This window comes from Delphinapterus leucas, chromosome 18 (genome assembly GCF_059928025.1).
Source record: "Delphinapterus leucas isolate spDelLeu-1000000601 "Yukka" chromosome 18, BTC_Dleu_Yukka2, whole genome shotgun sequence".
Lineage (NCBI taxonomy): Eukaryota > Metazoa > Chordata > Mammalia > Artiodactyla > Monodontidae > Delphinapterus > Delphinapterus leucas.
Genome location: NC_143146.1, coordinates 1,298,048 through 1,322,817, shown reverse-complemented (window position 1 = coordinate 1,322,817; position 24,770 = coordinate 1,298,048). Strand labels below are relative to the sequence as shown.

Here is a 24,770-nt window from a genome sequence, read left to right as displayed (position 1 = left end):
TGGGGGCAGGGAAATGGTCAGTGAGGGGCGGAGGTGGGGCAGACGAGTTTGGGGGCGGGGAAATGGTCAGTGAGGGGCGGAGGTGGGGCAGACGAGTTTGGGGGCGGGGAAATGGTCAGTGAGGGGCAGACGAAGTTTTCTTTTAAGATGAGGGAGATCACAGCATGTTTATGCTAATGGAAATCGCCCAATAAAAAAAGAAAGATTGACCTTTTGATTCATTTACACCTGCCACGTGTCGCCATGCAGGGCTTGGGTCCAGCACCCAGTGAATTGTGAGCGAGTCACGGAGCCGGGCTGCCGGGCTCCAGGGCCCCTCCCCTCGCGATTCTGGAGTCTGGGTCCCCCCTCCATCCACCTCTCACCCCCTCTCACCCCTCCCTGTGGCAAAACCGAAGTTTCCCAGCTGATCCTCTCTCCTGGTGAGGGCAGTCACTGGCGGCTTCCCCTGTGGGTGCCGGTGTACACAGACAAGACATGCACAGGCATACGCGTGCACTCACACACGCAAGGTCACAGGGTCTTAGGGCTGCCGACACTGAGACAGTAGGTTTCTGGCCTTTCTCTGAAGGACAGATTTAGCCGCCCCGGACGCCCTTCCACACGGCAGTCCTGCAGGATCCCTGGGGGCATCCCACCCCTACTCACCCTGGGTTTGGAAGATAACACCACGAGGATCACCTTGCTGCACAGCTGCCGCCCTCCCCAGCCCGGTGACGGCGCAGCTCAGGGGCTCCTAGATTACTGGATGCCGATAAGGACGCTAACTTTCCATGGACCCGGGTCAGATCACCCAGCTGCTCGGGAGACACAGGCACATCTCCCATCTGGCTTCCGTGGTGGGCCGTGTTCACCCGAGGAGAGGTGCACGCAAAGAGGTCACCCACACACGGGCGTGCATCACACACGACACACATGTACACACAGCCCTACTGTGTGGTCAGGGCTCCCTGGCCGGCCCTGCTCTCCCTGTGTGCGTCTGACCCTGACGGGGCTGCTGTAGCCTTGAGAACAGATATGGTGCTGTTACCACGTGTGAGAGAGTTCTTTAAAAGGGTCTGACGTTTTTCTTGCCGTTGTGCTTTCTGGGATGAAAAGCTGACCAGCGTTAAGAGAACCACATTGCACACGTGATATGATAACAGGTGCAGCTTTTGAATCACAAGAAGAGGGAAGAGACAGCCAGGAAAGAAAGGCTCAGGCTTGAATGCTCAGGGCTACGTTCAAAGTCACGGCGTTTGAACCCGGCAGGTAAGTCACAGGCAGAGAGGAAACGGTCTGTGGCATTTCGCTTACAAAAGGAAGACAGGGAAGGAAAATCTTTGTAACATTCGCAACCTCTGTAGACCAGGGTCAAAACATGGGATGCAAAGAGAGAAGAAAGGCCAAAGAAGCACAGCCAGGTGGGGAAGCAGGGGCGGTCAGGAAGGTGGGGCAGGTCCTGCCTGGACCCATTTGCTCTACAAGCCGGCTTGTGCCCCCCAACCCCCAGCTGCAGCCTCCACCCGTACCTCAGCCCCCTACCTGGCCTGCCCACACCCTGCCCACCCCAAGGGCTGGCCCAGCCCCAGGGCCCAGCTGCTTGGCCAGGGCCCCTGGAGGAGGTGGGACCTTCTCTCCCACGGGCCCCTGGGGATGCACCGCGCTGCCACCCGCCAGGCCAGGCTGGGATGGGCGCCAGCCTGCCGGCGCCTCCTTCCCAGGCCTGCCTGGCCCGCTGCCCCCCTTGCTGGGCTTGTTTCCCCCGCCTGGTGCCAGGCTTAGCTGGCCTCTGTCAAGGTGGCCCTGAGAACGCTCACCCTCACCCCAGCCGTGGTCCTTCCCACCGGGAGCTCCGCACGGGCTGAGCGAGGCCAAGCCGGGCCTAGTGTCCCCGCCTGTCCCTGCTCTGTGACATGTTGGGTCTGAGAGCAAGGTGCAGCCACGCAGGAACTGGTCACGGTGACGCCGGGTGGCCGCGGCCTCACTGCGGGGACCCTCCCAGCCCAGCCCAGTTCCCGGGCCGCCCCATGCTGCCCAGTCCCGACGAAGGGGAGGTCAGACTGCAGCTGGCCGTGTCTCCGGCCACCCAGGGCCACCCGAGGAGCTAGCAGGCCTGGGGTGTTAGAGAGGACGCCGTGCCTGCGTGAGCTCTGGGCCTTTTTTGATTGTTTGGGCCCACAGTGAGCCCATCAGCCTCACTCGGCGGCCGGGCAGCCACCCAGGGGCCCCTCCGAGCGGCTGTTGGGACTTTGCGGGCTGACGTCTGTGCGTCCACAGGGCCGCGTGTGTCCAGGGTCCCAGGGGCTTGCCCGCGTGGCTGCAGTTTCTGGATTACTTGCTTCAGTTTCCCCTACTGCCACCACCCTCAGCGCAGTCACGTCGAAGCCTGGCACACGAGGGACCCTGGGTGCTGACCTCTTGTGCAATCTGAGCGTCAGCCACCCTCCCTCTCCCCTGGGCATGTGAGGTCACGGACGCAGGAGACGGGCAGACGGGACCCTCCTTAGAGCGGTGGAGGGCAGAGTGACGGGACCCTGGGGTGCTGAGCCCTGGCTCCTGGGGGCTGGGCAGATCACACGGCCTTGCTCTGGGGCTGCAGTCACGTGGGCAGAGGGGGCCTTGGAGGGTCCCTACGTCCTTACATAAGGTGCCTTCTGTTACGCCTGTGCACCTCTGAGCCAGCGTTCCCAAAACGTGGTCAGAGACAGGAGAGAGGCAGGGAGGAGAGCTCTCGTGGCCCCAAGCCAGGTGCTGGTGCACGGGCGTCGTCACCTTCTGCCTCTGGGGCCGCCCTGCCTGGCCCGACACAGGAGGCAGCCCAGGGGTGGGCGGGAGGGAGGGCGGCTTTATCCCACAGGGTGGACTCGGCCTGGGGGGTCTGGACTCGGGAGCCAGGCCGCGGGCCCCACCCGGTCTGTGCTCCCCAGCTGTGTGACTCTGGACAATCGACTTAGACTCTCTGTGCCTCTGGCTCATTGTGGGGAGTGAGGGAAGAATAGCCCCAGGCTTCAGTGCAGTGCCTGCCAGGAGGGGGGACCCAGGCGGGGCCTCGGCCACACCCTCCCTTGCACGACCCCACTGGGCACCTGCAGGGCTGCAGGCGGATGACCGCAGAGCTCTGGCCTGAGTGTTTTCATACACCAGGAGCCGGGAGCTGCCGGCCCGACCGCTGCCTCGCTGGGAAACCCGCCTTTCAGGACACGTTTTTGTGGATCCAGTAAATTCCTCATATTTCTCTTGAAATTCTCTTTTTAAGAGATTGTGTCGTTGGCGCCTTTGCGTCTTCATCATGTTTGTTGTCAGCACTGTCCACTGAGGTCGTTACAGACTTTTTACCGTAAGGCTTTCAAATGCACAGAGCCAGTTAAAGACCCCAAGGGACGGGGGTGGGGGTGGCAGGGGGATGTGGAAGTGACGTGGGCGGTGGGGCACGAGGCCCTGGGCCGCGTGCTCCGTGAGTGGCCAGGCCAGCGGCCCTGCTCGTGCGTGAGCGTGACAGGCCGCCGAGGGCAGCGGGGTCAGCGCAGGGGCCACAGGAGGACGTTCCGGGCCCAGAACCACAGCTGACACCCTGAGGCCTGTTGTGGAGTCACGAGGGGTGATGGGGAGGCGGGCCGCGCTCCTAGAGCTCTGTCCCGGGGGAGGGGAGACGGCCGCACAGCAGCCACCGCTGAGTAGGGCGCACGGCGGGCTTGCCGCCATCATCAGACTTTGCTCCCGCGGCAGCCCCGGAGGTGGACCCTGTTCGGGTCCCGCTTTTGCTTCTCGCTGAGTGGCCCATCCAGGTGGTGCCGAGGAATGGCCCGGCCCAGCTTGTGGTGACAGGCCCGTGTCCCCGCGTGTGGCGCCCGCCCCTGGGCTGTGCTCCTCTCGGTAGCCCCCCACGGGCGGGCGGTCTGGGGGCGCATCTCAGACCCCTGTGCTGGCGGGGCCCATGCCTGGCAGGGTGGCCGCCTGCTCAGGGCAAGCGAGTCTCCTGCACCTTAGGAAGAGTGAGATCCCGGCGGCTGGGCCTCAGACCCGGGCCGGCCCCACGGCGCAGACCGCAGGGCAGCTCCCTGTGAGACGGAGGGAGGGTGGGGCAGAGTGCAGACACAGCCTGTGGAGAAGCCGCTGTGGTCGGTGTTGTCAGGGGACCGCGTGGGACTTGTCCCCCCAGGGGAGGGGCCGCCAAGAGGGGCAGTCTCGGCAGGGCACCAGCGAGTGGACGGGACGGGGCCCGCGCGGGCGCCCGATGCGCTGCCGTCTCGCGCCGGGCTGAGCCCCGGCTCCCGTGGCCGAGGCTGGGAGGGCTCAGGAGCCCGCCTGGGGCTGCCCAGGGGAAGGCGTGTGCCCGTGACGCCAACCGAGGAGCCCCAGGCTCCTGACCGCCCCGGCTCTGCCCGCCCAGATCAGGCCCTGAGGCCGCCGTCCACGTGGATCGCCTGCTGCCGGGCGTGGGGAGTGGGGCAAGGCGGCTGTGATCCCAGGTACCTGGCACTTAAGCCCGAGTGGTAAACAAAATAAAACTTCCCTCCGTGAGAGCTGAGCCTGATTAGAAGACGGTTCTGTCGGGGGCGCCGTGTCGGCCTGGCTGTGCGCACTCTGACGTCTGTTTGTGCTTTTACCCGGAAGTCCTGTGCCGTCTGTGGAGCAGGTAACGCTGAACGGGTGGAGCCTTTCACCATCGGGTGCGCTGACACACAGTCAGCGGCGCGCACGCTCCCGCGCAGGCATGGCTCTGTGTGTCCATCATCGGTGTTGCTCCGAGACGGAGCACTTGGGCTGTTTCAGCTGTGGCTTTTGTTACATAATGTTCCCAGCAGGCAGAGCACCGCTGCCAGCCACGTAGTTTATACGTGTCCCGTGTATTTCTGGTTTTCATTTAAACCGTTGGTATGTTTGGAGACGTGGAAATTAGCAGTTCCAGTCGGAGCCTCAGCCTGCTCGCTCATTCCTCCGCGCCGACTGGCTGGCGTGGGCACTGCCGCCCTGCAGCTGGCTCACGGTGGCGGGCTTGTCCAAGGGGAGAAGCCTCCTGGTCTCCACAGTGACTCAGACGCCGCGTCAGGCTGTGGGGACGGGGCTGTCGTCACCGGTGCTCAGCATCTTTCTCTCAGATGCTGCTGCTGCGAGGAGCCTCATCTTGTCTCCCATCCCCAGCGGATGCTCGTGCACCTCCGGGCGCCTCGGGGCTTTTCTCCCCGAGCTGTGGCCGTGCCTTCAAGCGCGATTTTGTGTCGTGGATGAACTCGGGGACCCCAGATGCTGGGACTAACGTGACATGTGGGTCATAGGCTCACTGTGAAGGGCTGGGCTGGCCGGTCCACTTGCAAGGCAAGATGACCAGCTCTGACTGGAACAGCTGGGCTCCAGGAAGCATGGGCTCTGCCTACCTCTCTGTGCCGTGAGCTGGTTGGTGTCAGGCTGGGAAATAAACAACACAGAGTCTGTCCGTCCGTCTCAGGTCAGAGCGAGCCCTGGAAGGTGCCCGCGAGCTCAGGGAAGCCCTGCAGGTGGCTCGATGCTGTCCTGGCACGCGGCGCCCCTGGCAGTGTGTGGAGCAGGCTGAGGGCCACAGGAGGAGCCGGTTTGCCCCGAGCTCTTCCTGGAGATGGACGGCAGGGCAGGCCCATCCTCCGGCGGCGCACTGAGCGCGGCTCTCTCCTCCTCTCAGCCTGCAGGATGCTGGCATCGGGTTCATCCTGGTCATAGACCGCAGGCAGGACAAATGGACCTCGGTCAAGGCGTCCATCCTGAGAATAGCGGTAAGTGTCGGTAACCGCGCGCGTGCCCCCCACCCCCTCCTCCTGGGCAGGTGACGCGGCCTTTCCTGCCGGCTGGCACTTTGGGTTCTGGCCTGTGCTGCTCGGTGGGGCACCAGCTCGGAGCACCAGCCTGGGGCCTGGGGCAGGGCCAGCCACACCCTCCTGGGTTCCTCGAGTTGCGAGCACAAGTGTGTGTGCACGTGTGTGCATGTCTCTGCACGTGTGTGTGCATGCCTGTGTGTTCTCAAGTGGGTTATCACTCTCGGGGGCTGTGTTATAACTTGAAAACCATCTCCCCAGCTGGTTTGTTTCTGACGCTGAGTATGTGAGATGCTCAGGACACACCGTGCAGTCATTATTGAGGGGAACCTTCAGGCTACAAGTTTGGGGATTACATTGAATAGCTTTTCCTATGTGACTTTCTCCTTCTAAACGGGCTGTTTCTTCTTTAGTCTTACGACTAAGGCAGACTAGTAGCCGTCCTTGGTGGCCCTCATGGCCACGTGGAGACCCTCCTGGTCCGCAGACTGCAGGCGGAAGAGCCGCTGGTCTGCACTGCTGCTGTGCTGTTTTTAGCCGCGGGAATAGCTGAAGTCAGCAGAAAGCCCCCAGTCTTATTTTCGGCGGCGGCTTGGCCGGGCTCCCGAGCTGAGTGCGGAGCGCTTCTCCCCGGCTGAGTTTCACCCACCCCTGCCTCCCCACAGCCAGAGGACCGGGAAGTTTGCTGCTCTGCAGGCAGAGTGACCCCGACCGACCCCCAGTGGGGGGACGGTCCCCCAGGCTCTTGCCCTGGGTCTTGTTCTGGCCTCTGAGGGGCTGTTGCTGTGCTGGGGTCTGGATGTGGCCGGAGAACTGATCCGTCCTCCCGGCTGCCTCATTACTTCCTCTGAACAACGCTTCAGGCTCAGGATCTGCCCCGACGCTCACGACCGACAGGGTCCTGCAAACCCGTCCTGGGGCTGCCCGGTCCCCGCTTCGTCCTCCTGACAAAGCGACTCCCCCACCGCCCTGCCCCTGCTTCCCGTCCCCACCAGGCACGCATTCTCTACGTCACCATTTGTCTGCAACAAATCAAAACACTTGAGGATGTTTCAAAAGAAGCGTATTCACGTAGTATATAAATGTTTCATCGTCAGCTTTCCTTTGTTTTTAAATCCTTAGAAGCTCACAGAGGACTTTGATGTGCCACCACCAGTTCACAGCCAGCATGTCCATTTCATTATTTTAAATTTTAAAATAAATTTGCGCGTGACGTCACCTGACAGCCCAAATTAAGGATTAAATTGTAAAAGCCACTTGGGTCAGATGCACAAAGGACTTAACAACACATTTTTCTTGAATCAATAACTCAGTAAATTAGTCCTGAGCTGGCGGCCAAGAGGTTTCCAGTCAAGTGTGTTGCTGTTTTAAAAGGTAACACTGTTATAATAACATTTTCGAGTCCAGTAATTTGCCCAGTTCTTTTGCGTTTGTCTATCAGTGGTTTGAACCACCGCTCGGGCACGTCGTGGTGTGCACGGGCGTCTGAGTCAGGGGCTTTGCCGTGATGGTCACGGGCATCCCCGTGGGGTCCAGGCCTTGCCACACGCCACACCCTGGGGGGCCCTCACCCAGAGCCAGGGTGACTGCCACTCATCCCTCCTTACCCGCCCCTAGCGCCCGCCCCCCAAAACCCTGGAGCAGGACTGCACTCAGTCCCTGCCTGGCCTCCCTTCCTGGGAGGATACCCTCATTCTCTGTTTGCACGCCATGGGCCCTCGAGGCCACGGCCAGCCCCATCCGCCTTCGTGTGGCCGGCACCCAGCCCGGGCCCGGGCGAGACAGGAGCGCTGTGAATATCTCTCAAGCTGATCAGCCACTCCTGGTCAGATAATAAGAGATTCTCCAAATGCAGTATTGTTTGCTAAGAAACAGATACATTATTTTTAAAACCTGAGTAGTCATCGAGATCGCCAGTGGCCCAGGGTAGACCAGTGTAGGGTCAGGCTCTCCCGTGGCCGAGCATAAACATAGCTTTACTCTTCATCCAGTTGTTTGGTTGGTTGGTTGGTTGGTTGGTTGGTTTTTTGTGGCTGCATTGGGCTTCACTGCTGTGCACGGGCTTTCTCTAGTTGCGGCGAGCGGGGGCTACTCTTCGATGCGGTGCGCGGGCTTCTCATTGCGGTGGCTTCCCTTGTTGCGGAGCACGGGCTCTAGGAGCGCGAGCTTCAGTAGTTGTTGCTCATGGGCTCAGTAGTTGTGGTGCGCGGGCTTAGTTACTCCACAGTATACGGGATTTTCCCGGACCAGGGCTTGAACCCATGCCCCTTGAATTGGCAGGCAGATTCTTAACCACTGCACCACCAGGGAAGTCCCTTCATCCAGTTTATAATGAGATGAATTTTTGAAGAGAGCTGGCTCATCTTCAAAACATTGTGAAAATCATAACTGAAAAGTTAGGGGCTTCCCTGGTGGTGCAGGGGTTGAGAGTCCGCCTGCCGATGCAGGGGACGCGGGTTCGTGCCCTGGTCTGGGAGGATCCCATGTGCCGCGGAGCGGCTGGGCCCGTGAGCCATGGCCGCTGAGCCTGCGCATCTGGAGCCTGTGGTCCACAACGGGAGAGGCCACAACAGTGAGAGGCCCGCGTACCGCAAAGCAAAAACAAAAAAAAAGTTAGAGTTTTCATGTTTGCACTGATTCTTATACAATAAAAATATAAATTTTTCTCCTGTAAGCCTTAAGGTTCCCCAATACTGCCTTGGAACTGCCCAGAAGTTAGCACTTTTCAGCAGAATGGTCAGAAATTCTCTTTGAGCTCCAGTGGTTTTTGTTACAAGAATTCACTGATCGTATTAATGCCAAAAGTTCTATTTATATATTCAACACATTTATTGAGACCTTAATGTGTGCCTGGCACGATAGGAAGTGCTGGGGACAGGGGAGCATAGCAGGAAATGTGTAGACTAGTGGAGTGCAGGTGGCTGACATCGTGACCAGATGCCGGACACACACACAGGGCACCGGAGATGGGCAGGGAGGTCACAGGGGGCCGGGACACTGCGAGCCCGGCCTTGCCGCTCCTGGTCTGTGCCCCTCTGAGCTAGGTGCGGGGTCCGCGCTGCACCCTGGCTCTGTGGTGGGGACACAGCTGGCACCTTGTCCCCGTGCAGGGGAGCGGGAGGGGGCAGAGCTGGTCCACAACGCCATCCCCCGCTGTGGACCTGGACCGCCAGCCTCGCTGGCCTTTGCTTTCATCCAGGGGAGCTTGGGGGAGAAGACCAGCTGGCTTCAGCTGGGCCAGAGCCCTTGAGGAGGGGACATCTGTTGGCACCGGCCCAGCCTGAACGATTCTACCACGGCCCCGGGCCGCAGGCAGAGAGGCTGTTGATTCAAACACGTTTGGCCGCCCGAGTGAGCCTGGGCGCTTACATAATGCGCTGAAATTTGGGGCTATTTTAAGCCGCCATGTGTGCTGTCTCATGAGCTGAGATTTCTGTACTTCGGGGTGTTCTTTTCCCTTTTTTTGGATGCCTTTACCTCAGCTTGGAATAGAAAAATAAGGCATTGGAGGGTCCAAAGTCCAGTGTCGCTAAAATCAGACTTGCTGTGTCCCCATCAAGAGCAGAGCCCGCGGCAGCTCACCGGGTGTCAGTTTGATGTGCGTGTCTGCCTGTCACAGTTCACAGTCACAACCCACGGATGAGACCCAAAGCTGAGAGCTCGAACATTGCTCTTTGCCCAACAGTTGGATCAAGGTTTGGACCGTCCTCGGATGGATGTATCTTTCATAAAATACCGTGTATACTCTTCTGGGATTCCATTTAAAATTGAACCCCCTTTTTCTAAACTACAGGAGTCTGTGGAGGAGTTGGGGGGCAGCTGGGGGCGCGGCAGCAGAGGAGCAGAGGCTGCTGACCTGTGTCTGGAGCCAGCCTGGCTCAGCTGAGCCCGTACCCTAGAGCACACCTTGAAGGAAATCCCAGTGAGAGTTGTTTCTAGTCTGCGTGGGGCAGAGCTCGTTTTTGCTTGTAAAGCCTATGCCTTCTGTGTGCAGAAAAGGTACAAAATGAAGTATCTGAAGGATTTTTAGGGCATCCGGTAAATATTCCAAATGTAGCCAAATAACATTGTCCTAAACCACGCTGGTGACTTCCTACTGTGCGCTAGTTACTAGAGGTCTAAGCGCAGCTTGTGAGCACCTATAGCGGAGGGAAGGCGGGAGCAGAGCAAGCTCCAGGAGGGCTTCCCGCCTGAGGTGACCCTGCCGAGAGCTGGGAGGGGAAGGAGGCCTTGTCTGGGCAGAGGGGTGGTGATCCGCCCCTCGGAACACAGACGGGAAGGCGGGGGGCCAGGGCATGGCTCCTTCCGAGGGGCCTGGGGCGCAGGGGGTGGAACACAGGTCACCGAGGGGGTCGGGTCATAGCACCGCTCTGGCTGAGGATAACGCACGGACTGGCCCCTTGGGAGGCCAGCGCTGACTCTTGAAGAGCTGCGACTTCTAAAATAAGTAGCTCAGCAGAGCTGCTCTGTGGAGGGGACAGGGCGCCTCCAGCCCTGGGCTGTGCGTGGAGATGCCTTCATGCAGCTTCCCTTAAACTCACCTGCACTGCCGGTGGAGACTGGGCTTCAAAGGGCCGAGGCCGCCTACGGATGGGGTCGGCGGCTGGGGGTCCGAGTCCAGGCCGGTGGGCAGTGCAGGTCCACACAGAATGTTCTGGGGGAGGACAGCTCCCCTGATGTGGGGAGTATTTGGTCTCATGATCGTCCTCTGATCAAAGAGATGCCCTTCCCACCGAGTTCTTCAGTGTCTTTTCCATAACGGTGTTTATGGCGGTCTCCACGCTGTCCACCAGGAGGTGGGGGGGTCTTAGACGGCCCCATCCTCAGTGCTCACACACAACCTGCATGGGAGCCACCCTGGGAGCGAGGGGAGGCCTCGTCTCACGTCAGCCTCTCTGATTCAGACCCTAGGGTTTTCATCTGTTGGCACTGAGACACCAAGTTTCAAGTCTATATTCATCACACAAACTTGTGTTTTTTGACTGCTATCAGACAAATATTATTGGTCAGGGTTTGGCTGCTCTGTTTGAAGTCAAGTGTATAGTCAGCCTGGGTAGATGTGACTTCGAGCAAAACTTAAGAAAGTAACATGCACTTGGGGAGTGTTTTCAAACCCCGTTCCCTGAGGCACTGGGGTTCCACAGAGCTTCTACTGCGTTCCACTGCATTTAGCTGTTTTGTAACTGTAGGTGACGTCTTTGCATTGTATAAGGCTCTTAGAATATTAATTCAGAAGCCAGCCTCTTTCTCTGCCTCCAGATTACACTTTAATGGTCCTTGCACCGTCTCTCTGTTGCTCAGCCAATGAAGGTCAGCCTCAGGAAAGAAACACTGCTGCTTTCAGGTTACGTAGGAACTACCGTAATCACTTGATTACTGAGTAAGTTACAAACAGATGTTACTTTATAGCCTTCGTCCCAAACCTGCCGTCGAGTCACTCTATTTTTATTTATTTATTTATTTTTGGCCGCGTTGGGTCTTCGCTGCTGCGCGCGGGCTTTCTCTAGTTGCGGCGTGCGGACTGCTCATTCTGGTGGCTTCTCTTGTTGCGGAGCACGGGCTCTAGGCGCACGGGCTTCAGTATTTGCGGCACGTGGGCTCAGTAGTTGCAGTGCACGGGCTCTAGAGCGCAGACTCAGTCGTTGCGGCGCACGGGCTTAGTTGCTCCGCGGCATGTGGGATCTTCCCGGACCAGGGCTCGAACCCGTGTCCCCTGCATCGGCGGGCAGATTCTTAACCACTGTGCCACCAGGGAAATCCCATAGTTACTGTATTTTTAAAATAAAGTTTTTGTTTTGGAATTTCCCAGAGCTTTTCATACAGATGTTTGACTCCAAGGGGGAGAAAATTAATTTGCAGCTATAAATTATGATTTAATTTATAGTTGTGTGTGTCTCATTGAAGTGTTCCCACTGGGCTGGGATCTCACAGTTACTCTCTCCAATATAAAGACTCAATCATTTAGAGACACGGAAAGACTGAAGCAGAGGACAAGAAGGGGACAGTCTTCTCCACGTTGACGGGACGGTGAGCACAGCTGGTGCCCCTCCTCCCGGGATGGGGTGGGCAAGTCCCCCACCCTGGGTTTCCTGGCCACCTGCCCTGAGTGGACCTCAGTGAAGGACAAGGGCTCGTGTTACCTTGTAAGCTCAGACCACAGCAGCTGTGAGGTGCGAATCAGGGCAATAGAACCGGGCTGAAGGCTAGAGAAGTGTGACTCGGTGCCGCCTCCAGAAAGAGACGCTGAAGGCGGTTTTCCTGAGGTAGTGGACGCCGGTCTCACGCCTGGTGGGGGGGCTACACGGCCCTCTTTCTGATGGGGACCCAGAGCCCCCCCGTCAGGCTGCCCACCTTCTCGTCTCTGTCCACAACACTCAGCGGGCACCTGCTCGGGTGCTGGCACGGGGGACACGCAGTCCTGCCCTCCAGGGCTGTGACGGTGACACCCGGACACGTTAGGGACTGTGGGGCAGGCGTGCAGGGGCTGCAGGGGGGAGGGGCGCAGGCGCAGGTGACGGAGGGGCAGCAGGTGACGGAGGGGCGCAGCGGGGAGGGGCGGCAGGTGACGGAGGGACGCAGCGGGGAGGGGTGCAGGCGGGACGGGCGGCGGGCGATGGAGAGGCGGCAGGTGTAGGGCAGGTGCGGCCAGGCTGGAGACAGGGTGTGGAGTCACAGTGGTGACCAGTGCTGTGTGCTGGTGTGCAGAGAGGCTGGGAGGTGGGGTTGAGGTGCGGGAAAGCTCAGCTTCCAGGCGGCCGCGTGCTGGGGCAGAACACACCTGAGCAGACATCTGGGGGGCTGTGGTTGACTCGCGGGGTGAAGATCAATAGAGGGGATTGAGGTCGGGCTCCGTGAAGGGCCAGGACCCCGCCGTGGCCTGGTGAGGGTGGCTGGAGATCAGGCGCGTGGCGGCCTGGGCGGGAGGGCAGGAGGGAGACAGGGAGCAGGTGTGCATCGGCCACAGGAACGGGATGGCGAGATCCAGCCCGAAGATGTGAGTCGTGTTTGGAGACAGAGGACGATGGGGCAGGGCTCCTGGGCAGACACGGAGGCTGAGCGCTCGCTGCTGGGATTCAGGGTGGCCGCCCCGATGCGGTGGGAGGGCGGGCCCCGGGGCCGTGGGGCCACGGCCTCGCTGTGTCCGGTTCGGGGACGGGATAGCGGAATCCTCCGACGTGGGGCCAGGCTCCCGGGGCCTCCCTGACCCACCAAGGCGCCGGGCAGGTGTCCAGGTGCGGAGGCTGGGGAGGGCGTGCGAACCACGTCGGGGGGTCGGGGAGCCGCGGAGTCGGGGAGGGGGCGCCACCGGCCGTGTTCAGGACTCTGGGCTTGTTCGCGGCCAGGCGGGGACTTGTGTGGATGTTCTGGGCGGGGGCTGTCGTGGTCAGCTGACATCTCGAGAGGGTCCCAGCGCTTCTGTGGGGAACAGCTGGGCAGCATCAGGTCAGGGCCGCCGGCAGGAGTGACACTGGCTGGGGAGCCCTGAGCCTGAGCGCCCAGTCCCAGTGGCCTCTCTTTCTCCTCCTTTTTCTCTCACTTGAGGGACCGGTTCTCAGACCGAGGCCACCGGGTGCGGCCCTAGGGCCCTGGGCAGGCAATGCCCCTGTCTCAGCTTCAGTCAGGAGCAGGGCTCTGAACACTGCCTGGGTGGCAGAGAGCTCGGCCTCCAGGACCGTGCGGTGAGGAAGGTGCTTTGTTATCCCCATTTGCACATGGGGAGACCGAGGCACAGAGGTTAACTTGTCCAAGGTCAGGCACCTCGTACGCAGAGCTTACGTGAATGTGCGAATCTGCTCACGTGACCATATCTGCTACGGGTGTGCGCCTGGGTGTAAGCTTATCTTTAGCTCTGTTTTAGGTGATGCGTGTGTATGTGTGTGTGTGTGTGTGTGTGTGTGTGTGTGGCTTTGTCTTTATTGCACAAGTGTCTTAGTTTCCTGGGGCCGTCATAACAGATACCATAGACCACAGAGGGGCTCAAACGACAGGAATCTCCTGTCCCCCGAGTCTGCAGGCAGAAGTCTGAGATCACGGTGTCGGCAGGCTGGTCCCTCTGCGGCTGTGGAGGGGTGTCTCTCCGTGCTCCCCCAGCGTCTGGTGGCCTCTGGACACCCTCAGACGTGGTAGTCCCTGTCTCTACATCCATCCTCACACGGCGTCCCCGTGGGTCTCTATGCCCAAATGTCCCCTTTGTATTTATAAGGACACAGTCATGTCCGGTCATGGGCCTGCCCTGATGACCTCATCTTAACTCGGTCACCTCTGTGAAGACCCTAAAGACATTCTGAGCCACTGGGGACGTGGACTTCAAAATAAGAATCTGGGGGCACCAACTCAGCCTTAACAAGAGGTCAAAGCTCATTTTTTTACAGTTTATTTTTTATTTTATTTTTAAAATTTTTATTGCAATATAGTTGGTTCACAGTGCTGTGTTAGTTTCAGATGTGCAGCAAAGTGACTCAGTTATACGTACACATAAATATCCACCTTCTCCTTTTACATCCTCTTCCATGATAGGTTCTCACAAGCTCCCCAGAAGGCCAGAGCTTTTGCCCGTGAAGTTGATAAGCAGCACAGCATAGCTGTGCCAAGCAGTGTGACTTCTGTGCTTTTCTGTAAGAAATGGTGATGCTCTAACAGTGCAGTGTCTGTAACCATTTCCACTTCAGTCTGACGTTGGCGTGTTGGAAACGCCCGCTCTGGTGGGCTGGTCCTCCCCCTTGGGACCGAGGGCCGCTGCGGGCGTGGGGACCCGGCTGGCAGCCGTGCTGCCCGCAGACAGAGCCGCAGCCCTCTGTCCCCTGCAGGCATCCTTCCCAGCAAACCTCCAGCTTGTCCTCGTCCTGCGCCCAACGGGATTTTTCCAAAGGACGCTCTCTGACCTCGCCTTCAGGTTCAACAGAGATGACTTTAAGATGAAGGTACCGGTAAGTGCCCACCTACTGTGAGGAGCGGCCCGGCTCCACCTGGGCACGGGGGCGAGGGGGCCAGGGAAGTGGGTGTGAGCGACCCCCAGCTGCAGAGGGACCCCTGTCTCGCCTTCTCACTCCGGCCAGCACAGGGCAGCCCCTTTAAAGGCAGAGGTTGCAGGGATCCCTTAGAAGCTGTGCCCCCAGGAAGCCTGCGTCCCCCCAGGGAGGCCGGCCCACGTTGAGCCAGGTACCCAGAGCAACCCAGTTGGAAGGGGTTGCCCGGCAACGCGCCCGTTACCAAGAGGACAGAGCCCACCCCCAGCACCTTAGAACCTCTCCAACAAGACCAGCCAGGTTTCTCTTGGAATCTGAGAATCCCGGTGTGGGTCACCGTCCCCGAGGTTGTCCCCTGCTCTCCGTGCTCAGGACAGAGGGTGCTTTGCCGGCCGGGGCCAGGTGTGCAGGCCACACTCAGCGGCCCTAGACCTCAGGCTCCAGGGTTTGAGGGGAAGGGGGTGCACCCGTTTTTGTAGCATCAAAAGCCTTGGTTTCTGACGCTGGGGGCAGGGGTCTGTGCTCCCCAGCCCGCAGCCCGGCCCTCCCTCCGCCGAGCCATCTCCTGGGCACCAACGTCTCAGGGACCCTGTGAGGCGGTGACATTTGCCCATATTTGGCGAGTGACCCTCGCTAACAAGAGACCCCGGGTCAGAGGAAACAAGGCTGGGGTCCCACCCTAAGTGCGGTGGTTGCCCTGCACGTGGCCCCATGGGGCTGAGCCCGTGAGTTCTCAAAACACGGTTTCACAGAATTCATCGCCAGCATCTCCTGTTCCCTGGCCCATTTTGGATCATTCTTTAGAATTAGAGAAGCATCATCTCGGGAAGGCTGCTGCTACAGTGTGTCCACGTCAGTGTGCTGGTGCCTGTGCTGACCTCGGTGCTAAGTAGAAAACATCCAGAGGGGCGGTGTGTTCTCGCCTTTTCTGTCGTGGTTCAGTAGACGCGAAGCAGGTAGAAGTCACGGAGGAAGAGCGTTAGGTCCTTGGATAGTGGACCGACCCGTCCCTGGTCCTGTTGGCGTGAATCAGGCTGACCTGGGGGAACGGCCTTGCCGGACGGCAAAGAGAGACCAGATACCTCCGCTGAGAACTGCCATCGTAGCCTGTTCTTAAGTGAAAGTTATGCCTCAGTCGGGGGGCCTCATGTGGGCCCCCGACGGCAGGGCAGGTGGTCCTCCGGGTCTCGGTGGCACCCTGACCTCCCACGTCAGGATACAGTTGACCTGGGACGTGTCAGGTGTCCCCTCGGCCCCCAGCGAGCTCAGAGTTTAATAAAACACGAGGTGGTGTCGAGTGGCGCGTGGGCTGAGCCTCCCAGGACCTCGGCAGCAAGAACTGACAGCTTGCAAAGCAAAGGCTGTATTTTTATCCAGGCTCATGGATGGAATGACCTCAAAAGGACAAGAGCAAGATAGGAAGTAAAACTCATCCATGTGGAAGAGCCTCCGGGGCCACCTGTTCTCCCCAAAGGCAGCTGTGCCGTGCTGGGCACCTACCCCCGCCCCCGCGCAGCCTCCCGGTCTCAGCAGGAATGCGGACAGACCCGCGGCTTTGGGGTCCGTGCGGCTCCGTTAGCACAAGGGCCCCCTCACCCATCAGATGCCCGGTGTCGGCAGCGTGCCTGGCTCCATCCAGGTCTTTGCTCGACCCCAGCAGCGGTCGTCTGGTGAGACCGGTCATCGTACACTCGTTTCACGGATGGGAGAGCCGAGGCCCAGGGGGCGCCGCGCCCTGCCCTCCGTGGAGGAGCCGGGAGACGCCTTCTGTCCACGCCTGCCTCGGCCCCTCCGTCTGCGTGTGCGGGGCGCTCTGCTTACGGGCGGCTCTCATCCTCCCCAGGTCATAATGCTGAGCTCCGTCCCGGAATTACACAGTTACATTGACAAGTCCCAGCTGACCGAGGACCTGGGCGGGACACTGGATTACTGCCACTCCAGGTGGCTCTGCCACCGCACAGTGAGTCCCTTGCATCCTCCGTAACCACAGTCAATCCAGCAGAGCTGCTTTTGCCTGAAGGTGCTGCCTGTTCCAAAGACCTCTTCCCGTTTACCCGGGTTTTCTCCCCAAGAATGAGCAGGTGGTCTCAGTGGACTTTAGTCATCCGAAGGAGTAACGTGAGTCATGAGTCGGGAGTGGCTTTCTTGGGCTCAGGACAGAAAAGAAAAAAAAGAAAAGCGCGAGCTGGGTTCTCGGCACTCACCCTCCGAGGAGGGTGCAGAGCCCGTGTTTGTGAAGGAGCCGAGGCTGAGGTGCAGGCGGGAAGACGGGCTGGGCTGCGGCCAAGCTTCCAGGCGCAGGAGGCCGCGGCGCGTCAGCGGCTTCGTGATGGTGCTTTCCTCCCCACCAGGCGATAGAGAGCTTCGCCCTCCTGGTTAAGCAGACAGCTCAGATGCTGCAGGCCTTCGGGACCGAGCTGGCCGAGACGGAGCTGCCCAACGACGTACAGTCCACGAGCTCCGTGCTCCATGCCCACACGGAGAAGAAGGACAGGGCCAAGGTGCGTGCGCAGGCGGGGTGGTGCAGGGAGGGGCGTCAGATAAGTGGAGCCTGGGAGGCTCCCGAGCTGGCTGCCCTGCAGGGAAGCTGAACCTCCCTTCCAAGCAACGTCTCTGGTTGGGCCCTGCCGTCCTGCTGCCGGGCCCTGCTGATCAGGGCAACGAGACAGCATCCCCGGCGCCCCCGGGAGAGGGGGGCGGACTCGGACGCCTGAGCCCGACCAAGTGGTCATGGCACACAACCGGCTTCCTGGTAAACGCGATCGGGGCTGTGCCTCTGAGGCCGCCGCGCGATTCGGGCTTTGAGTTAGTGGAGGCCGTGACCCGCTGCTGGTGCTTGGGGGCCGCCCCCTACCCGTCCAAGAGAGCCCTCACCCCGTTCGGCCCCCGGCGGCGGGCCGTGGGAGGAGACACCGGGGGTCTGGTTTCCTGTTACCCTGTCCGGTCCCACTGCCTGGGAGACCCGTAACCCTAGCCCTTCCCCGTTCACGGTGGGAGCGCCTCCCCAGCACTGCTGGGCGGTCAGCAGAGGGTCTGGGGGACAGGCGGAGGCCACCGTGTGCCCACCTTATTGTCGTCACCTTCACGCTCCCCTGCGGGGCCGGGCGCCACGGAGCCCACCGCCGGGGGCCAAGCCCAGGGCCCGGCGGCCTGGGGTGATGGGCGGCGCGCTCTTCCCACAGGAGGACATGAGGCTGGCGCTGGACGAGGGGCGGAGCGTCCTGGAGAGCATCCGGGAGCCGCTGGCCCGGGGCCCGGAGCAGAGCCCGAACCAGGACCAGCTGGATAGTCAGAGCACCGTGCAGAGGTGAGGCCGGGGCCGGCGGGGTCAGGGCGGCAGCACGTGACCTGCAGGCGCAGAGGCCACTCACCGCTTCCTCGTCCCCTGAGCTGAGGTTGTGAATGGTAGGCCCAAACGGCCACGTCTGTACTTTTAAAACAACACACTCAGCACAACCACCCGCCCCAGGCGGCTCCGAGAGACCCAGGGCGTCGAGGGCAAGGGCAGGGCCCTGGGGGGACACAGACCCCGGCCCCCCGAGCCCTCCGATGTGCCCCCTCGCGTGTGGAGGGCAGACCGAGCGCCCCGCCCGCTTGGCGCTGCAGGGGCCCAGCACGGCTGCCGTCCCCTCTCGCAGGCTCCTGGCCCAGCTGAGTGAAACCGAGGCCGCCTTTGATGAGTTTTGGGCAAAACATCAGCGAAAACTGGAGCAGTGCCTGCAGCTCCGGCACTTCGAGCAGGACTTCCGAGAGGTGAGAGGCCGGGGCTCGGGGGGCCTGCGGGTGGGCGCCCGGCACTGCGGCTGCGGAAGGCCGCTGACAGCGCGCGGTGAGAACTGGCTCGTCAGCCACGCGGAGCCTCGCGGGGCCGCGGGATTGGCTTGGACTATGTGAGCGATGAGTAAACCATTGCAGACGAAGGCCGTAGAAACTCTGTCCCGCCCCCTTCATCCTTCTCCATCACGGTTGTTTTAGCTGTTCTGGTTCCTTTGCCTTTCCGTGTAAATTTAAAATAATCTCGTCTACGAGACAAGATTTGCCTATGAGAAAATCCTGCTGGGGCTCTGTCAGGAATTGTGTTGAACCTGTACCTCAGTTTGGGGAGAATCAGCACCTTTACTGTGCCAAGTCCTCCACTCAGTGAACGCGTACGTCGGTCCATTTATTTAGATTTTCTTAGATTTCTTTCACCAGTGCTGTGTGGTTTGCATGAGTTCAGTACGTGTTTTGTTTGATTTACGTGTACATATTCCGTTTCTTAAGCAATTGTAGATGGTGTTGTATTTTTAATTTTGGTGTCCATGTGCTCATTGCTATCTATGGAAGTACAGCTGGGTTTTTGTATATTTATCTCATCTCCTGAAACCTTGCTGAACTCAATCTGGGAGTCGTTTGGTAGAGTTTCGGGGTTTCTCCACATAGACGATCAGGTCATGTGCAAACAGAAATGGCTTGATTTCTTCCTGTTTGATCTGTATGTTTTTATTTGTTTATTTTTTAAATTGTTTGCCCCGTTGCCCGGAGAGAGCTTCCACCACTCGCGTAACGGTAGTGAGGGCGGGCGTCCCTGCCCTGCTCCCAGTCTCACGGGGAAGGCGTTTCGCCGTCATTACGCCTGTGACGTCGGCAGTGGGGTCGCTGTAGAGGTTCCTTCTCAATTCGAGGAAGTTTCCCTCTGGCACTGCTTCTGAGAGGGGTCCGGGCCCCCGCCCCGCCCGCCCCGTTTCTGCGGCATATCCCCCCCTCCTTCTTCTCGGCCGTGGCTCTTCTCACTGCTCTCCCTGCCTGGTCTCTCACCCCCACTCCGTCGCAGGTCAAAGCCGCCTTGGACGTGTTGGCCCAGAAGATCACGACCTTCACCGACGTGGGGAACAGCCTGGCGCATGTGCAGCACCTCCTGAAGGACCTCGCCAGCTTCGAGGAGAAGTCCAGCGTAAGAAGGGACGTGGGCGGCAGGCGCGCGGCGGCCTGGGGACGCTGTGCTCAGTGTCACCGTCCCCGCAGAGGCCCCCCTCCCTGCCCTGAGCCCCGTGGGCAGGGGGAGGGGCGGCTACCTGGCCCACTCACCCCCACTGACCCCCGTCCCACCACCACTGACCCCCGTCCCACCCCACTGACCCCCGTCCCACCCCCGCTGACCCGTCCCACCCCCACTGACCCCCGTCCCACCTCACTGACCCCCGTCCCACCCCCGCTGACCCCCGTCCCACCCCCGTTGACCCCCGTCCCACCTCATTGACCCCCGTCCCACCCCACTGACCCCCGTCCCACCTCACTGACCCCCGTCCCACCCTCGCTGACCCCCGTCCCACCCCCGTTGACCCCCGTCCCACCTCACTGACCCCCGTCCCACCCCACTGACCCCCGTCCCACCCCCGCTGACCCATCCCACCCCCGCTGACCCCCGTCGCACCCCCACTGACCCCCGTCCCACCTCACTGACGCCCATCCCACCCTCACTGACCCCCGTCCCACCTCACTGACCCCCGTCCCACCTCACTGACCCCCGTCCCAGCCCACTGACCCCCACGCCCACCACTGCCGACCCCTGGCAGGAAATGGCGCCCCTTTGCCCCAAGAACCAGGCTGAGCTGGTCTCTGGCGGCTCCACAGGCGGTCACGCAGCGGGCCCGCACCCTGGCCCTGGAGGGTGAGCGGCTCATTGAGCTGAAGCACTACGCCGTGGACTCCATCCGCCCCAAGTGCCACGAGCTCCGCCAGCTGTGTGACCAGTTTGCAGCTGACGTCGGGCGGAGGAGAGGGCTGCTGGGCAGGGCGCTGGATCTGCACGGCCTCCTCGAGGCGGTAGGCCCCCCATCCCGGCCCACACACCCCGCGCCCCGCGGTCCTGCGGGGACGCTCCTGCCGTGGGCTGGGCCCCAGGCACCGGTGAAAAACGGCCCTTTCCTGTGGCCCAGAAGGTCCCGTCCTGACACGGAAGCGTTTATAGGACTTGCCTGCCACAACTGGCCGTTTCTTTAAGAAACCCGGAGGCTGACTGTCCAGCCAGTTCCCTGCACTTGGTCCTCAGTGTGGGTGCGTCCCGTCCCGGGCGATTCACTTGGTTTCAGGCCTGCGTCCCCCAGGGGAGCCCTCTGGACGTAGGGGCAGGACAGGGACGCTACGTCCTGCAGGTGGTCCCAAAGCACAGCGGTCAGCGGGCCACGGGAGACGCCAGGACAGCTTCCAAGGTGCCTTGTCTCCCTCCAGTCCATGAAGTGGTGTGACGAGGGCATCTACCTGCTGGCCTCGCAGCCGGTGGACAAGTGCCAGGCCCAGGACGGCGCCGAGGCGGCCCTCCAGGAGGTCGAGAAGTTTCTGGAGACGCGTGCGGAAAACAAGATCCAGGAGCTCAGTAAAATCTACCAGGACTACGAACCCATCCTCACCCGAGACCTGTTGGTGAGGAGACAGCCTCTCACCTGTTCGACGACGGGTTACTCTGATGATGCCCAGAGACACCGGGCGATCGGGGGGCGGAGAGCAGAGGGTGCCTTTCGGGCCGGACGTCGCTCCCGGGCCCCCCACGCCCCTACGGGGTCCCCGCCTGTGGGGAGGGCCCTTGCTCGGTGCCGACAGTGTGCCGAAACCGGACTCCTCACTCCGGCCGGCTGTCTGCACCACCCCGCAGGCTGCTCGCTGGGCTCCAGGCCCGGGGCCCCTCCCCCCTCGGTGCCCCCCACCTGCCAAGGGCAGCGCGGGGGCCACGTGCGTCATGGCAGCTCTCGGGAGGTATCCTGATGAGCCCGTCACCCCCTTCCCTGCAGGAGCACGTGCAGAAGGTCTTCCGGAAGCAGGAGAGTGTGGAGGAGATGTTTCACCGGAGACAGGCGAGCCTCAAGAAGCTGGCTGCCAAGCAGACGCGGCCCGTGCAGCCAGTGGCCCCCCGGCCAGAGGCACCCGCGAAATCGCCCTGCCCCTCCCCGGGTACGGGCAGTCGCCCCTTCCCCTGGGCAAGGCCCTCCTTCCACCCAGCCCATTGCGTAAATAATAAAGTGTCATCGGCCCTCGGCCTGCTCATTCCTTTGCTCGCATCCGTGCCACTCGCCGTTGCTGTGGCTGGACGGGGACCGCCTGACTGTCGGGGCCTTTCCTGGGCTCATCCCACCCGTCTGTCTTTGGCGCCGTAGCCGGGATGGTCTTCCCCTCGTGCAGCTCGGCCCTCCACCCCGAAGCCTCCTGGTTCCCCAGTGCAGCGCTTCTGGAAGGCACAGCTGGATGCGAGGCCTTTCCTAAGGCCCCTCCCATCACCTCCTGTCGGCAGACATGCTGCTCCAGCTGCCAGCACGGCTCCCGCTGCTTTTCTACAGCTGTGGCTGGTGTGGGCCGTCGGCGCTGAGAGCCCCTGAGCCTGGCGCGCGGGGCCCATTCGGAGGCCTCCAGGCGCCGAGTTCTCCCCCGTCACCTGGGAGCCGGGCCGCACTGGGAAGTGGTGGACGGTGGGCTCCCCACGCACCCGGAGCCCCGTTTCCTTGCTCTGTACCTGACTGTGCTTTCCCCACCCTGCTCTGGGCTGCTCGCTGCTTTTCCTCCAAAAGTTAAAAAGACACACACAAGAGCACACCGACGGCCCTGGATGAGCTTTTCACCTCCAGGCAGTAGGGTGCGAGGTCCCACTCCTGTCTACTTCTTTCCAACCCAGGCATCCGGAGAGGCTCCGAGATCCACAGTTCTGAGGGCAGCGTGCTCCGGAGGGGGCCCTACAGGAGGGCCAGGGTGAGTGCCCGTCCCCGCTGCCCGGTCCCCTCACTGCCCCCGGCCCCCCCGCCGCTCCTCCGTGTGCATAGGCTGGCGCACCTGGGGGGCGTCCTCCGCTCCCACCCCATCCCTCCCTCTGGGCCCGCCCCATCCTGCCTGCGGGGCCTCAGGCCGCCTCGACCAGCAGGAGGTTGGGTTATGGAAGCAGGGCGTCAGGCTGCACCTTCTCGTTTCTGAAAGCGCGATGTGGGCCGCTCCTTTCTCCCCAGAGTGAAGTGAGTGAGGGCCGGCAGGGCCGTGGCCGCTCCACCGGGGACGAGGAGAGCCTGGCCGTCCTGCGGAGGTGAGTAGCCTGCCTTTCCCCCCAGCAGGTCTGAGGACAAGCGTGACCCACCGGATCTCAGCCCCTGGGGAGGGTCTGTACGTAAAGGAGCCAGAGGCGGTGGGACCAGAGGCCCGTGTTGTCCCTCCCTGAGCCCAGGGCACCCGGCTAGTGGATGCAGCCCCAGGCCACTCTCGCAGGGCCAGCCTCGGACCGCCCCCCCCCACCGGCCCTGTCTCCTCGGGACGGGCCCCTCCTGCCGCCCACGAGCCTTTCCGACCCTCCGCTCCACGTGCTGGTGCCGGGCATCACTTCTCTTTCTTGGTTTCTCCCCACCGCAACCCTGCGGAGGCTCTGCTCTCCCCACACCCGCCCTGGGCGTCCCGCATGCTCCAGCCCCACCCAGATGCCGGGAGAGTGTCTGTCCCTGCACGGACGCACTGCTGGGCTCCAAACTCTGGGCTGGGCAGGAAGGCACTGCCCACGTGCTTCCCAGGCTGGCGGTCGCTCTCCCGCAGGGCCCCTGCCTGCCAGCCGAGCTGGATCGTCCATAGCTCCACGAAGGCAGCCTGCGCCCACTCTGAAACCCTGCTCAGACCCCACACTGCCCAGCCTCCCACGGGGACGTCCTCCCCCCCAAGCTCACGCTGCCCTCCCGCCCGCGGTGGAGAGGGAACCCGAGCCTTCCTCTCCCGCGACCCGTACCACCCTGTGCGGAGCACGGGCACTTTGAACGGCGCTGGGGCCAGCTGACGTGCTGGCTGCTGCCTGCTCCACGATCCCCACCCTTGGCTCCGTTTTCTGTGTGTGAAAACAGGAAGCTTGGTCATAGGCAGTTAGAAGGTGGTCCTGGTCCGTAAGGCGAGGTCTGAGTGGCCGGTTTGCAAGCCAGGCCCTCCTGGGAGCCCTAACCTGACGGCACATAGACGATCCCCAGAGGGTCGCTGCAGAGCCGCTGCATGCGGGCGGCCGGCGGGGCCTCGGGCACTTGGAGCCCAGGGCTCCTCGGGAGACGGTTGGGAAGCTGCTCCTGCATGAAAGCCGGCACCCATCCACAGGCACGTGATGAACGAGCTTCTGGACACAGAGCGGGTCTACGTGGAGGAGCTGCTGTGCATTCTGGAGGTGAGGGCGCCGGCGCCGCCACGCCGTGTGGTCTCATGGCCACGACACAGCTCTGCCGAGACAGCCCAGGGCTGGAGGCCACTCACCTGTCTGTCCGCGGGACAGGGGCGCTGGTTGCAGGTGCACTTGCACTGGGCCGTGTGTGCGGCAAGAGAGGGCAGCCGTGCCTGACCCTCCCTGGGTGGGGGGCAGTTGCCTGGGGGCAGCAGAAGGGCTTCTGGGTGCGGGACTGTTCTATCGTGGGGCGTGGGCAGTGGTCACAGGGGTGCGGACACAGAGATAACCCATCAAGACGCACCCACAGAACTTGTCCTCTTCATGGAAGGTGCACCTGAATTTAAAAAGGTTAAAAGGGAGTAGGATAGAACCACCCCCCAAAAAAATAATTGTTGCTGCTTCTAATTCACTCGTATTTCTGGTGCTGGTCCGGAGAATCACCTTAGATGGTCAGTGAATGAATTTGAGGTGGATTCGATTTCTAAAGCCTGAGACAGCGTCACTTCCCCGCTTGGCAGCCACGTGGAGACCAGGCTTATGCGGGGCTGATGGGCCCGGGCTCCCCCGCTGACCACTCCCCGCTCCTCAGGGCTACGCTGCTGAGATGGACAACCCTTTAATGACACATCTCATCTCGACGGGACTTCAAAACAAGAAGGATGTTCTGTTTGGAAACATGGAAGAAATTTACCACTTTCATAACAGGTCGGGCCCTCCCTCGGGTCGCCCACGGGCCTCAGGTTATGCTTTGCTGGGGGAGAAGATTCCTCCCTCCCTCTCAAGAGGGATAAGCGGACGGGCAGCGGGTTCGGTAGGGCGTGCCCAGGGTAGCTCCCTCGGAGGCGGTGAGTTACAAGGGGCCGCCCACAGAGGGAGGAAGCGGGAGCTGGCCCC

General features: G+C 61.4%; 1 protein-coding gene across 3 annotated transcripts in view; it reads left to right on the top strand.

Moving 5' to 3' along the window:
* The window catches only part of MCF2L (MCF.2 cell line derived transforming sequence like), a 71,911-nt gene that overhangs the window by 32,936 nt on the left and 14,205 nt on the right, over positions 1–24,770 (top strand). For all 3 annotated transcript variants that reach the window (XM_089899337.1, XM_022576713.2, XM_030762597.2), the window contains 14 exons: positions 5,639–5,729; positions 14,576–14,695; positions 16,578–16,694; positions 17,086–17,235; positions 17,917–18,041; positions 18,373–18,487; positions 19,548–19,667; positions 20,348–20,539; positions 20,945–21,136; positions 21,502–21,661; positions 22,377–22,450; positions 22,702–22,775; positions 23,813–23,879; positions 24,466–24,581. In XM_089899337.1, coding sequence (XP_089755463.1) covers positions 5,639–5,729; positions 14,576–14,695; positions 16,578–16,694; positions 17,086–17,235; positions 17,917–18,041; positions 18,373–18,487; positions 19,548–19,667; positions 20,348–20,539; positions 20,945–21,136; positions 21,502–21,661; positions 22,377–22,450; positions 22,702–22,775; positions 23,813–23,879; positions 24,466–24,581 — 1,713 coding nt within the window. The remainder of the gene's footprint in view (positions 1–5,638; positions 5,730–14,575; positions 14,696–16,577; positions 16,695–17,085; positions 17,236–17,916; positions 18,042–18,372; positions 18,488–19,547; positions 19,668–20,347; positions 20,540–20,944; positions 21,137–21,501; positions 21,662–22,376; positions 22,451–22,701; positions 22,776–23,812; positions 23,880–24,465; positions 24,582–24,770) is intronic.